Here is a 15,835-nt window from a genome sequence, read left to right on the forward strand (position 1 = left end):
CAGCTTTTGGCGATTAAAATATCTTATGCTATGAAGAGTAATAACAATGACTTGCAAGTGGATTTTCTGAATGTAATGTCCTTGCAAATGTCATTGCCATGATGCAATTAACAACTCATGATGAAAAAAAACTGCATGTTTGTAAGAATTTTATTTTTATTTTTATTTAAGATTTGTGTGTTGCTTTCTCCAGTTAAAAAGTCATCTTGTCTGAATCAGGAAAGAAATATGAACAGCTAAAGTATCATTTGCAAGTGAAAACCCCAAACAAACAAATATGTAAACAAATATGTGGCTTTTGGTGCAAGACACAACAGGAAGTTTTTCTCTTAGACTTTTTCACTGCAGTAAGTGTTATTATGGATTATGGATTATGGCCAGAACCAACATTTTAATGTAAAAAATTGTGGCATTTTTATCAGTGAGTGTGTGTGTGTGTGTGTGTGTGTGTGTGCGTGCGTGTGTGTTTGTGCGTGTGAGCTATTACTTTAATTCCTTTTTTATCAATTTTTTTAAATGTCCGCAGGCAATATAAAGGAAGTCAGATCGCTACGAAATGTAACAGAAGACCTTTCTTCAAAAAGCCACATCATTTGAGCTATTATTCACAAATGATGCAGGCAAATTACATGCCGAAGTAATTATAACATAAATTATATGTAAATATAATTTGTTTGTTGATAGTTGTCTCCTCATCTAAGCAGAATATATCAAAATAATTGCTTTGTAATGTTTCTGTTAGATCATTGCACAAAAACAGTAATGAGAGAAATATTTCTAGAGTTGGGAAGTCTGAATCATCACCCAGAAGTGTTTTCATGAGTCTCCTCATAGCAGTTTACATATTTTTTTTTTTTTTTATAGCTAATGAATGTTTAGATTAAAAAATGACTGTTTATTACCATGTTTCCAGTAATGATGTCAATTACAGAATAAATTCCAATTAGTGTATATTTGTGTGTTCAAGATCTGTTTCTTGCAGCCACCCTAATTGTGTTTCTGCTATTTAAGTCACAAAATGTTTCTCATAGCACTTTACAAGTCTGCAAATATGTTTTGTTTAAGTCTTGTGAGTTACGTTTACACCATTTACACAAGAAACTAACATTCAGCTCATTAACAATGCATTATCATTCATAATACTTAAATATGGTGTGCTATCACAGTTTAGAGTACATATTAAAAGTGAACAGAACAGCTTATTCATTTTAAACATTTACATCTCTAAGTTTATACTTGCATTACTTTTTAAAGGCTTTAAAATTATAGTTATCAAAAATCAAAATGCTTCTGGGAGTCATTTAAGATATTTTAAAGGACTTTATAAAAACAAATTTGAAGTGAATAAGTGATTAAATAAACTTTTTTATTAAGGCTGAACAATAACAAGTGAGTTCAAGCTCTGATTCATTTTGATTTATATATTTTGTACTTAAATATTAGAAAAATAAAATATGTTTCTTAATACAATTTAATTTTACATATGCTTGATTCTTTCATTTTCTATTATTATTATTATTATTATTATTGTTGTTGTTGTTGTTTGCATTCACCAGTACATTCACTTTATATTATATTTTTTTCCTTTCTTGATGCAATGTGCCAGAAAATCCTTATTCAAAGGTTAAGCCTTTGTTTGTACACGTTTTCTTTAATTTTATACACCTGTTAATCTCTATATGAACCACATTGAAATTCTTGTAAAACACCAATTATCCAAACGCTTTTGTATTCAACAAAATCTTTATAAAGAGAAATGCAACGAGCGATCTTAACAAGCTCATAATGCTAAACTCCTGCTGGGGCTTGTTACCTCAACACAACACCTAGATACAGTAATATTCAACAGACATCCTCAGGACAAGGATAAAATAAGAGCTGTACTGAGAAGAGTTGGTATCAGGAGAAATTCAACATAGAAGTGCAGTCATTAAAAGAAGGTTTACACCCAAAATAAATTCTTTTTGGAAAGACATAACAGAAAGGTTTCATTAGCTAAACAATAACCACAGAGGCACACAACAACACACCGAACAGTGTACTGTACACATTCATCACTCACAGTCCTGTTTTCACTCGTCAAATTAAATATGTTGTTTACCTTACTAAAGTTCATTATTAGACACTAAATTACAGTGTTGATGGTAATGTATTATAAGTTAATTACAAATATATAGATATATACATGTGTGTGTGTGTGTGTGTGTGTGTGTGTGTGTTAATTTTTTTCAAATATGTAACACGAGCTACTTTTTTCCCCCCATTTATGCACTGACAGCTCTCTTTTCCCCTCTGGATTTTTTTTTCTGGAATGAGGTACAAAGGAAGGGGCACTTCTTTCAGGCTTATTAATTTCACTTTTTGTGTGAAAAGGCCCTTACAGTTGCCAAAAATATATATTTGAGTTTTTTTGTTATTAAAAACAAATAAGCAAACCCAGCCCAGGTGACAAAAAATGATGTAAAAGTAACTTAATGCATTACTTAACATATATAATAGTGCTGCGTTTGACACTGTCAAGCATAACATACTACTAGGGAGAGGTTATTAAGTGAGTATAGGAAAGCATAAGTCTAAGTGGACATCCATGAAATGCGGAGTCCCACAAGGGTCAATTCTTGTACCGCTCTTGTTTAGCCTGTATATGCTTCCACTAAGTCAAATAATGAGACATAACCAAATTGTCTATCACAGCTATGCTGATGATACCCAGATTTACCTAGCCTTATCTCCAAATGACTACAGCCCCATTGACTCCCTCTGCCAATGCACTGATGAAATTAACAGCTGGATGTGCCAGAACTTTCTTCAGTTAAACAAGGAAAAAAACTAATTTCGGAAACAAAGATGAAGTTTTCAAGGTGAATCTATACCTTGACTCCAGGGGTCTAAAAACAAAAAATCAATTCAGGAATTTTGGTGTTGTTTTGTGGTTCACACAAAACAAGGGGGGTCTGCTTTTAGTTATTATGCCGCCCACAGTTGGAACCAGCTTCAAGAAGAGATCAGATTTGCTAAAACATTAGTCATTTAAATGCAGACTCAAAACACATCTGTTTAGCTGTGCATTTATTGAATGAGCACTGTGTGATGTCCAAACTGTTTGCATAATATTTTATATACAGTATAATCATTTTCTATTAACTGTTTTAAATGTTCTAAACCTTTTAAATTATTTGTTTATCATTTTTAAAGTTTTTAAATTCCTTGTTTTATTATTATTATTTTATTTCGTGTAAAGCACTTTGAATTACCATTGTGTATGAAATGTGCTATAAATGTGCTTGCCTTGCCTAATTAAGTAATGCAATTAGCTACTTTTTAGGGAGTAATGGGATATTGTAATGCATTACATTTAAAAGTAGCTTTCCCCAGCACTGCTAAATTACCTATGGTTAACAAATACAAATGCATTTGGTGTTTTTTAATGGCAGCTAGTCACTTAAAATGTCTACCTATGCACAATCATACATCCACACCAAAAGGGGGCATGATAAAAGCAAAAAAAAGCCCAATGAATTTATATATAAGTAATGTTAACTATTTTAAATAATAAAAACACAGAATATAACATGATATTATCGTTTTGCCTGCTTAATGAAAGGTCATTCCTCTACAGGTCAAGGTCTATAAGGAAAATGTTGTCACAGTATCTTTTTTTCTGTACTGCTTGTTCCACTCGATATCCAGCTTGCTGAGACGAGATTTTTTAACATTTAATTGTCCTTCACATTCAAGCTCCAAACACAATAAAGACGAGAACGTGACAGAGCCTCCACAATAAGAAGCAAACAAAGATATTGCCCTCGCTAATGGAATTGTTTCCATTACTCAGTCGAGCAATAAAAAGCCATTTTCCATCTCAGGTCCTGAGCCTGCTGCAAATTACAGCCGAACACATCCCAAACAAGCTGTGCCGTTATTACTTATGTCTATCGGGAGCACCCAGAAGACAGCAGAGGTGAAACTATCAAGATCTTCTCCACAGTTCAAACACAGATATTAAATGTTTCATCATTTTTTCAGCTCGTAGATGACGCTACAGCCAAGGCAGTGGCAATCTGTGACATTAAAATGTCCATTAGGCTAATGAAATACTGCTGAAACGATGGGTCCATCATGTCATTTTGAAGCAGCAAGTCAATGACTTTAAAAGGAGTCATTAACATAAACAAAACCAAACATGATTTTCTTTCAAATTCAAATTTCTCATTCAATAAGTGTTTGAAATCTGCATATGAATGTTTTCACATAGAAATTCATCAATTGCCTAATGTGAGCCAATCAGATTAAAGCTCACTAAATTGAGAAAGTGGATTTCATTTTTGTGTGCAAAGCAGGGCAGAGCCTGAAACTACTTAATGCATGTGCTTAATGCAGACTAGAATTTTTGTTTTTTAACTTAAAAAAGGGGTTAGCCAATCAAAACAGGGATTATTTATATATGGAGATCGTAAAGGTAAAGAATCAAAAATATGCTGGGAAATAGTCATGAAAAATGTATGTTTGTTTTTGCAAGAAATGCCAGTAGCCTTATAAGTGGGTGCATAATGTAAAATAATAATAATAATAATAATAATAATAATTTGCACTTAAAAAAATAATAAAAAATGATGCTCATTTTGAAATGAATTCCTACTTTACTAACTTTCTGCATAATAACAAAAGGCCTGACAGACGGATACATCAATGCAGTGCATTAAATTAGAGCAAGGGCAATAAAATGAGTGACTTTTCAATGGGAACAGAAATCTGAGCAGGAATATAGGGTTTTCAGCAGACCAAATATAGCAGGAAATCTGACATGTTCTTATATGAATTCAGAGCTACTGACTTGTATGATGACATTTAACTCTCTAGCCTCCCAGTGTCATTTTCGGTGAGCTTAGAAAAGCTAAATATACATATGTAACATTGACAGAATACTCACTATTCTGAATGGTCATATTTCTTCTAGTGAAAAAGCATGGCTTCGATGCTGCTGCTAAGAGATGCATTAAGTGGCCACTTTATTACATATCGTTGAGCAGCATGTAGAGAATCATATGATTCGAATATGAATTGTAAGGATTCCAGTTCCAGTTCAGATTTACCATATGACATACATATATATATATAATGTACTTCCCAATCCAAGTTAAGACAAGTCATTGCTCCCAAAAAAAAGATAACACAAAATTCCAATTTGCACAGTTAATGTAGCCTCTTCACAACAGGTAGTGTTTTTTCCATTGTTACTGTCCAGTTCTGATTATTTTGTGGCCATTGTGGTCTCAGATTCCTGTTATTAACCAACAAGAGTGGAATTCGCTGACCATTCACCTCAAGTTTTGACATATTGCGCATACAGAGATGTTCTTCTGTACAGCACTGTTGCAATGTGGTTATTTCAGTTACTGTCACCTTCCTGTCAGTTTGAACCGGTCTGGCCATTGTCCTCTGACCACTCTCAATAACAAGCCAGTATTGCCCACAGAGCTGCCACCACATTTGGTGAACACTATAGACTTGTGCATGAAATTCCTATTGAGATTGACACTTTCTGAAATACTCAAACCACCCAACTAGCACTAACAATCATTCCATGGTCAAAGTCACAAAGCCATGGCAAACAATGTCATATAAAACCCCAACTCTTTCTCTGAGATCTGGTATTCCTACTGTTTAAGAGAAGCTGTTGGATTTCAAAACCACCTGAAGAACTGGGAAGATTTTTTTTTTTTTTTTTTCCATTTCCCATAATGTGGGGATGTTTCAGAAGAATCAGAAGGTTCTACACACGGTTAGGAACAGCATTGCTATTATGTCATAAGCTTCCAGAAGTTTAGGAATTAAACAGGCTTTTGTTGCTTAATTTCCATAAATGTTCTTTTTGGTCTGTGGGAATCTTCTATGGCTCGTTTTATGTTGGGATCTTTCAGAAGAATCTGCAGAACAGAAGTTCCTACACACAGCCAGGATCAGTGTTAGACAGAGTCAATAACAGCACAATTGCAACATCACAAATGCCTAGTTAAGAAGCTATTTTTGCTGCTTGTTTCCATAAATGTTTTGGAGGGAATCTTCTAGTATATTTTTTTATTAGTACACCAAGCTCTTGAAACTCAAGATCAAGGAAAATTTGGTTCCTCACAACATGTCCCCTCAAAAACCAATGTTTCAGCCATTCTTCTTTCAAGATTAGTGACAGATCATTGCAGTTCCCACACTGATAGAGACACAATAGACAGCAAAAGGTCCCAGCATGCCCCAGTCTTTCAGCCCTGCCCGCTCCCCATGTCCTCTCAAAAAGGGTTTGAATGCTTGCTTTCTGTTAGCAACAGAAAAACCCAATCTAAATGGAAACTGGCCTTGCCTAGCAGGGTTCCTCTTCTCCTCACAGGCTTGTCGGTTTGCCAAGAGCTGAAATTGAAAATGTAGCCAAATTCCAGCCTTCCTGAGCTGTCAGTTGAGCGTCTTTATCCTGCTATAGTAGGCAGTGTAGCCAAAGTTCACAGAGTTGCGGTCATGACTTGAGGTAAGATCAAAAGCAAACGGCTGGGATTCAATATCAATGGGACGTCAAAAAAAAAAAAAAGAAAGCCAAGTGTGAAAAATAGGCTTCAGGAGTCCGGCCTTATTACTTCCAAATAAATTATTGAGATTGTGATGGAACTTTAAAGTAGTCGAAGCTGTGGAAGATCCAAAGACTTCTACCGAGGTCAGGTGAATGTGGACAAGCAAGAAGAAGGTCAAACTAGAGTCCAGGAATAAGTCCACAACCATAAACAGTGAGTGGCCAGCATTCATGGTAAGCATTGCTCAGATGCATTCACCAACACAGTCCTCAAAAGCTGCTAATAACTGCTGCTACCCAAAACTCTTCTGAGAAGGAATACTTAACCAGAATTGTGACTGAATTTAGCTTGAGGTATTTGCAATAAAACAAGATATCCTGGAGTATGTCTTATCAAAGTTGTGTTTTTTATGTTCCTAGTGGCTCAGTGCAAAAGGTTGTGGGTTCAATTCCCAGGGAGCACACATAGTGGTAAAAAATGTAAAGAAATTATAGCCTAAATGCACTGTAAGCACTGTAAATGTAAATGTTCTCAGGTTTATCTATAACTTCCACCATTAAACAACAATGTGCAATAGACTTTGAGCCAATAGTCAAAAGTCTGGTTATGCGACACTAAAGACGAAAGACTTATTGGGAAAACACACCTCACCCGCTCATCAGAGTATTGTGTGAATCTAACCTAATTTGTCTCGTTTTGTATGCAGGACGTGACGATCGTCACAGACAGATTGTTGTTAGCCGTCTACACACAGCTTATTATACACCCAGAGGTATAAATCACCCAGACCCAGATTGTCAGACATTATTCTGTTTACTGTAATTGAAATTCTCATTAGGTTTTATTCACAATGCCTGAATCATATTTACATTTGGCAAAAGTTCCATTTTCAGACACACAAGCCTCGAAAAGTAGAGCCAGAGAGCATTAGCGATTCACAGGACATCAGGCTAAAGCACAGGAACAGCATGGTGAATTTGGCCTCCAGCTGGCCAGCACATTTTTCCTGACCCCCTGCCGCCGGGACATGAGAGACTAAATGGAGGCCCTGTCAACCAGAGCTGCTCCGTGATAATAGGAAATCCCAGGTTGGGGAGGGAAGCCCCATGGTGCGAACGAGATGAGTCATCGCCATTTGCTCCGATACGCTCGTGACAACGAGAGATTTCTCACCTAGAACAGGCAGCAAACCAAACCAAGATGGAATATATCCAGCGTATTATAGTACAATGGAGCAGCATTTAATGACAAGAATGGAGCAAAATAAACACAATGACGGTTGAATTCAGCAGCGCCGGACACATTCATGTGAAAATGGCTTGTTTTGAGGCAATGAATATATCAAATTATGGTGCACCAGAAAATGTTGGCCTACCATGGGGTAATTGTTTTTTGTGTAGTTTGGAATAACATTCCAAGGAAGTCTTTATGCTGGAAATATTTCCATTATATTGGAAAAATTGTTGATTATTATCAATGTTGGAAAGTTTTTTTTTTTCTTTTTTATGAACAGTAGTGTACTCTGTGTGGTAATAATACTAAGACAATTCTTGTTCTGCCATTATTTAATAAAAAAATTATTAACAATATTAATTATTAATAATACAATTAATAATAATACACAATTAAAGTATGATAATTTGGGAAGAAAATGTGCTTTATTTTGTAATTCACAATGCAAATTCAAAATAGTCTTTATTTTCCTTCTTTAGATTTGATGGTGATTTGTGAGTTGGACATGTTTTTGAGAGGTTCATGCAATAAAACTGCTAATGCAGTCTTCACTTCACAATCGGTGTTATTATAATTCCATCACAGTACTCATAATCTTCACGAGGGCTTTGCATTCGAGCCAAGGGAATTCAGGAGCAGTCTGGGCTATAAAGACGCGTCTCCAGCATTTACATGATGAAAGCAAGGATAATGTACTCCAGAATAAGGAGAATGCATGATGCTTGACTGATGGAGTGAGCTCTGGGAAATATCTGACAGAATAAATCACTGGTCTAATATGACAAATTCTTAAGTAGTAAGCAAGATCCTAAACTTCAGGTAAACCTTTATAAACTATTAGATTTATATATATTTTTTTATTATTATTATTAGTGGTAAATGGCTTTATATTCACTAGAATATAAAGAATATATCACTAGAAGTAGCAGAAAAAGAGGAAAAGGTTGATAAGAAATATACATTTACACATAAACTCTCACAGAATGGAATGCATAGGATTGTGGGATATAACTAGCAGCAGAAGGAAACATCTATGCTGCCTTCAAAATATATTTTCTTGGTATCTCAGGAGACAGGAAGTGAAGACGACATTGGATTCGGACATGCCTTGATGCCTTCCTACCTTGGAATGCATCTTCTGAAGGCAGTGTTTTTCAGTCTCAGGTCTGAATACGCTAAAGCAGGGCTATTCAACTGGTGGCCCATGGGCCAAATCCGGGCCACCAATCATCTTCATCTGGCCCGAGGGAGAAGTAAGCGCAGGTCGCATACATGCCTTGAATTGTTATCCACAAGGTGGCAACACTGGCCCGGGCCATCCAATTTTTTTTTTAAAGAAACGCAACAACAACAGTAATCTACAGAGACCAAAACAACACTAGACGGCAGCGTTGACAAGCGTTTACGAGATATTTGAGACACTTCAGACAGACTGCCAGTAGCACTTCAACTGACAAAAACACACACAATAATGTAAAAACGTGCTGTTTTGGCGGGACTTAACTGTTAATAGACTTAACTGAGTTGGAAAGTCTTAAATGACCGAAAAGAGTTGGGAGAATGTCAGATGTGTATCAGAGCCGTGTCATGTGTGTCAGGTGTAAAAAGACAACGCTGCTTTGAAAGTGAAGCTTGCTAAAGTCTGTCATTGATGTAAATCAAAGAACAAAAGAAAAAGAGAAATCACTCGACTGCTCAAGTCGCTGATTAACTTTTGTAGCTTGAACCAATATAGTTTATGCACATACAATTTAAAGCTTGTGTGAAGATTGTTTTAAAATCACTTGAATTAAAAGTTGTTATATATTTCAGAGCCTATTAAATGTAAAAAAAATAAAATAAAATGGCTTTCAATTATAATAAAGACACCAGTAGCAGTATTGGTATCGAAATTTCATTAATAATAGACTACTTAGTAAAAAGATGCCATTAAACACATTTAAAATATACTAACTTAATGCTCTTTCTACATTAATTTGAAGGTTCAATGTGTTCAAAACTTTTGCAGAGTTTTTTTAAAGGTCCCGTTTTACACGCTTTTTTGTAGCTTTGATTGTGTTTACAATGTGCAATATAACGTGTTCATGTTTCGCGTGTAAAAAAAACACAGTACTTTTCACACAATTCACCTATCTGTATACTGCTGTTTTCACTGTCACAAAAACGGGCTGATGACTTCCTTGTTCTATAAAGTCCCTCCTTCAGAAATACGTGACGAGTTGTGATTAGGCCAGCAGTTCCTGTGTTGTGATTCGACAGCAGCTGAGAGCAGGCTGCCCTCCTGGTAACGCGATTGGGCTAGAACGCACGTGCTGGAGATGTATTTATAATCACAGGAGCGTTTTTACTGACGAGATGCGCATGAAAACCGCATTTGTTTTTTTGCACAGCCCTAACATCTAGTTAACAAAGCTAAACAGCATTGCCTTTTGTGTAATAAGTTACAGAAACTGTTAAACGTACCAACTTAAATAATAAAATACACTTACCGGTTGTGGTCCATAAACAACGCCTTCTCCAGACAAAGAGGGAACTGCTCCATCTTTCAAGAATAATCTTTGTGCAAATCCGGCATTAAACTGATTGAGATTGAGAAAGTTGTCCTCAGCAAAATGAGCTGCACATAGTTTTACATGTGCATTATAATTTTCGGGAACCGAGTTAAACATAAATTGTAACCATTAATCTCAAAGTACAGCGTTCCTGGGTAGCCCAAACAAAGATGATTGGACTCCGAGATGAAAATAACAGCGTTTCAACGACATGGGAAACACAAACACAGCTCTTCCTTCTTCTCCGTCGGAGTGCAACAAGGCCACGCCCCCTGTTTGTGAATTCATGTGGGCGGAGTTTAGTCAAAAAAACTGTTTTAGTGACGTCATTCCTGCAGGAACTAGAGGGCTGTAGTCCAAACGGGTCGTTTTTTGTAGGCGAATTCTGTTAAATAAAATATCTCGCTTGGCATTGAACTTTGAGATTTAGCATTTTACAGATATTATTTATACTCTAACAACAAGATTACACACTAACTAAAGTTTAAAACATGGGATCACGAAGAAGGGGACCTTTAAATTAACCAAGTTTCAGTGGATGATCCACGAACACTTTGTAATGCAGTTGAAGGATTTATAAGGAATAACTCAATTTCACATGCCTCTTTCCATCAGAAAACCGACACAAAGATAGTTGAACTGGAATCACAGCTCCAGAATCAGACTAAATATAATCAAAATAGTTTCTCACACAATACACTCAGCAAAATCATGGCGCTTAGGTCCAAGCTCAATTCATTACTGAGATCCAGAGCAGAATTCCTGATACAAAGATCCAGGCAGAATTCCCATTTTCAAGGAAGTAGACCAAACCATCTTTTAGCTCTAAGATAATGTAACGGTGAAAAAAATATTTCAGCTAATATTTCAGCAGTGAAACCCCAATTTGGGCTCATTATGACAGACCCAAAATAGATTAATATCACCTTACACTCTTTTTACTCTAACCTCTATACTTCTTCTACTGATGGGTACCCTGACTCTTTTGCATTTTTTCTGTCCAACCTTGATTTGCCTAGGCTGTCAGATGCGGATTCGGATTACCTGGCTGAACCAATCACTCTTCAGGAGCTGGAGTCAGCAATCCAATCTATGAACAAGGGGAAATCTCCAGACATAGATGGTATTCCAGTTGAATATACTACTTTTTGGTCGGATTTAGGCCCCCTTATGTTAGATATTATTATTTTTTTCCAGTTACTTAATGCTTATTTCACCAATCTATTAATATAGCTGTTATTTCTCTCTTGTAAAAAAAATATAAAGATCCGACTTCCTGTTCTAGTTACCGGCTATTCTCTTTGATAGGGACTGATGTTAAAATATATGCTAAAGTACATTCTCTTCATCTAGAGAAATTTATGAACAGGCTTGTTCATCATGACCAAACAGGATTCATTAAATCTCACTCAACTTCGGACAACTTACGCAGGTTATTTCATATTATTAATTCAACGGATAGTTTGTTCTCCCCTTGCGCATTATTATCTCTAGATGCGATGAAAGCTTTCGAGCAGCTAGAATGGAACTATCTATGGGTGGTTCTACAGCATCTGGGTCTATGATAGAGCTTTATAATATGATATATGATATATATATGATAAAAGTTCTGTATGCCAATCCAGCAGGCAGTGTTCTCACAGGTTCTGTTTGCTCTAACCCATTCTTTTTAGATCTAGGAACTCGTCAGGGTTGCCCGCTTTCTCCTCTGTTATTTGCCATGTTATTATTGATTTTTAATAAAAATGTAAAGTGGAATGTAATACTATGAACTGTCATGTTCAATATAATGAAGCCACAAGTGTTCAAATGCTGTAAGTAACAAACAAAACCATTTTAAAATGTACACTAAATAACACATCACTGGTTATTTTTCCAGATTACCCCCACTCTCTTTCCAGATTACCTATGATTTAACCAAGTTCAGTATTATGTCTGCCTCATTATGCTAATGAAAGCTTTTCTCATTGCGTTGCATGCTTGGCTAGCAGATTGTGCTGAAGTGCGAGGGCAGTGGATTGGGCGCGTGCGCTCAGCTCTTCCCTGCTGATTCAGCATGCCATCAGCATCCTGCCCAGCGCAATATAATGAGCAGGGACCAGGTGACACACACAGAGACACACAGCAGCATGCTAGAGATTCAGCCGCGTATGCTAATGCTCTAACGCCCCCTTATAAAGCATGCAGTAGGTGAGGAGGCAGCACACTTTACAAGGGGGTGTTGCAATTAAGAGAGAACACAAACAAAAAAAAACAAGAAAAGGATGGCTTGTTATGGCAGACAGTATTAGAGGGGGCCTAGACTGAATCAGAGGAGTTTTACTGTATTTTTGGCAATGAATTTCAGCAGAACTGATTTAAACATGGTTAAACATGCTAAACGCATTTGACAATACTACATTAGACAAGCTAAAAGCATGCTTATAATAGACAAGATATACTGTGAACAAGGATAAGGAGGGTATATCTTATTCTTTTTGGTATGGATCTATTAATTTATTCAAAAACACTTAATGATCAATTAGCGTCGCACACCTGTAGGTCATAGATAGGTGCGTAGGTGAAAAACATTGTCACTGACCCATCTGCACTTCTGTTTGAAATAACATTAAAATTACACATCTTTTTGTTTTCCTCTGAAGGTCAGTTAATAAAAGATATTTATTATTATTCAATATAATTATTATTAAAAATAATTATCATTACTTGACAATGACGTTTTAGTAAATAATACTAATATACTTCTGTCATAAATTCTTCAAGTTAAACCAGACTTTTATTTTGACGGGTTATTGTGAAGGTCTTTTAGTTTTTCTAATTAGACTGTTAAAAGCTTGTGAAATGACTGTCTGAGAAGCTCTGGAGATGAAGTTCATTTTTTCAAGTCTTCATACAATTCAATATGATGTTGTTTTATCACTCAGCCCTAAGTACTAGTATACACATCTCAAACGGGTCCTAAAAGGTTTGGCTTCAGGTCTACCAGCTATAAAATTCCCCAAACCGCCTTAAAACCATCAAACTACACCATTTTAACCAGCTCGGTGGACAGCCAAGACCAGAAAACCACCTTAGACTGGTTTGTGCTGTTTTTCCCTCATCAGGGCTGTCAGAAGCACTCACGCTGTGGTGGTGAGAGCCTTTACAAACTATCTTTAGGCAGTTTCAGTGCTGACAGACTGCTGAGCGCTATGAACTGTGTCTTATGTGGGTGTTTTACCTGTGCTTGTGCCTCCATTCGAGCATACTGAACCAGCAAAGGCTCTCCGTGCTTCTGCAGGAAGTCTCTCTGACAGCGCTCCGCCAGCGCCGCTTCGTTGGGAAGAAAATTACTGGCCCAAACCTGGAGAGAGAAACAGGAACAGCACAAAGATGTGAAACCTGTGCGGGAGTCTCGCTAATCAGACTCTGTTAATACGGAAAATCTTTCAAACAGCTTTCAGAAACAAAAACAAAAAACATTTCGGCTGCACATAACCACAAAAAAAAATAAATAAATAAAAAAAAAATAAAATTCCCTTCCAGCTATGAAAATAACTACAACGGCAAACCAGGCCCATATTAAACATATGCAAATTGATAGCAAAGTACAGTATGTAGCCAGCGAAGCACGGACAGCACAGAAACACATCCAATTATACCTTGCAACTAGTGGAGCTGGTACTTGCCCTACATTTATCCCATCTTTAGACTCATAGAGATGATTTCGAGAAAGCAATTGGAAAAAAGACACTTTAAAACATTCATCCTTCCAGTCACCAAAGACACCTCGCACTGCCCAGAGAGAGTTCTGACACGGTCTCCTATACATCTTCAACAAAAAAGGATGCTTCTCCTCAAAACAGAGCTCCCACAAGAGTTCTCCGCAATCTATCTTCCTGAGGAAAGAAACTTGGTTATTACTCACTTCCGAGACAAATGCGATTATCTGCATAGAGATGTGGAGTTTTTGGGCGCTCAATTTTACCAATTTAAAGCAGTGCCACACACGCAGGGAAGACTCTCTCAAGGCTCTTTACCATGAATTTACCACAGAATAGTTTGCCGTTAATTCCAATTTCTAAATCTTCGAAAACATTATGTTAAAAATAAATAGCGTAGAATTTCAGATGGATTTTCCAAGAAGGTGTATGCTAAAACAGCTAATGCTAGCACGGTCCTCTTACTGTTCTCTCTCAACTTTCTCAGTTTGAGTTACTTGTGAAGAAATATTGCTTAAACACTCTTGTCTTTTAGGAAAGCTATGTTAAAGAAGGTAAAGTTCACTTTTGAAAGCATCTTGACATATTGCAACGCTAATGCTTGTGAATCTAGTTCAAATCATGCACAAAGCAAAAAAGATCAATTTGGATTATATTTTTAAACTTTCAGGTAAAAATACCTCAAAAAGGGATACATTTAGGTTAAATGAAAACATTTATTTCATTATGGCTTTAAAAATATATTAGCTGAAAAGTATAAAAGCTTGAAGGTAATTATTTTAGCAAGTTGCTAACACCAGACACACTAGATATTAGGACGCTAAATCTGGTATTAAGACAATTTCATGATGTGCTTAATTGTTTTAGTAATTGCATATTAGCATAAATCTACATAAATAGTGTATGGGAGACTAATGATGAATTAGAGTTAATTCAATATCATTACATTCAGTATTTAATGAAACAATCATTGTGTAAAGGACATGTAGTAAGATCAAATCTGACCATGATACTTTAATAAATGTGAATTAAATTGTTTACTGAAGTGTCCGTTTTTTTTTTTTTTTTGAAAGGACACTAAATTGATCAAAACTGACAGTAAAGACATTTATAATATTACAAAATGTTTTCTAATCAACAAATAACCCGGACAAATGCAGATTTTCACAAAAAAATATGAACAGCACAACTGTTTTTAACATTGTTAATAATCAGAAATGTTTTGGAGCAGCAAATCATCACGTGACACTGAAGACTGGAGGAATGATGCTGAAAAATCAGCTTTTATTAGAGGAATTATTTACATTTTATTCAATATATTCACAATATATTCGAATAGAAAGTTATTCTGAATTATACAACTTTTTCATTATCTTACTGTAGCTTTGGTGAGCATATATTGTGTAACACTTTACAATGAGGTTCAATTCATTCATATTAATTCATGCTTTAGGCATCACACGTCGAAAAAAAAAACATGTATCAAACTACATTAGTGTTCATTTATTAATATACCATTTTCCATTCATTCTTGTTCGATCATACCACATAAAACCAATTGTGTGATTAAGCAATTATATTTAATTGAACATTGCATGCATATGTAATGAAAACCAAAATGCAATTAAATATCGTGCATTGCTATTTCATGTTATTGCATGGTACTTCATTAATCTTAAGAACTTGTAATGCATTCAGTGTATTCTTATGAAAGCACTGCATCAATGTTTTCTACTTATAACCAACTGGTTCTCAAATGTAATTTGCAAAGTCCCTGCAGCCATATGGCAAT

General features: G+C 35.8%; 1 protein-coding gene across 1 annotated transcript in view; it reads right to left on the minus strand.

The window, feature by feature from the left end:
* The window catches only part of galt (galactose-1-phosphate uridylyltransferase), a 116,316-nt gene that overhangs the window by 77,950 nt on the left and 22,531 nt on the right, over positions 1–15,835 (minus strand). Inside the window, exon 7 of the mRNA XM_052567177.1 lies at positions 13,563–13,685. Coding sequence (XP_052423137.1) covers positions 13,563–13,685 — 123 coding nt within the window. The remainder of the gene's footprint in view (positions 1–13,562; positions 13,686–15,835) is intronic.

The sequence above is a fragment of the Carassius gibelio genome, chromosome B10, assembly GCF_023724105.1.
Source record: "Carassius gibelio isolate Cgi1373 ecotype wild population from Czech Republic chromosome B10, carGib1.2-hapl.c, whole genome shotgun sequence".
Classification (NCBI taxonomy): Eukaryota; Metazoa; Chordata; class Actinopteri; order Cypriniformes; family Cyprinidae; genus Carassius; species Carassius gibelio.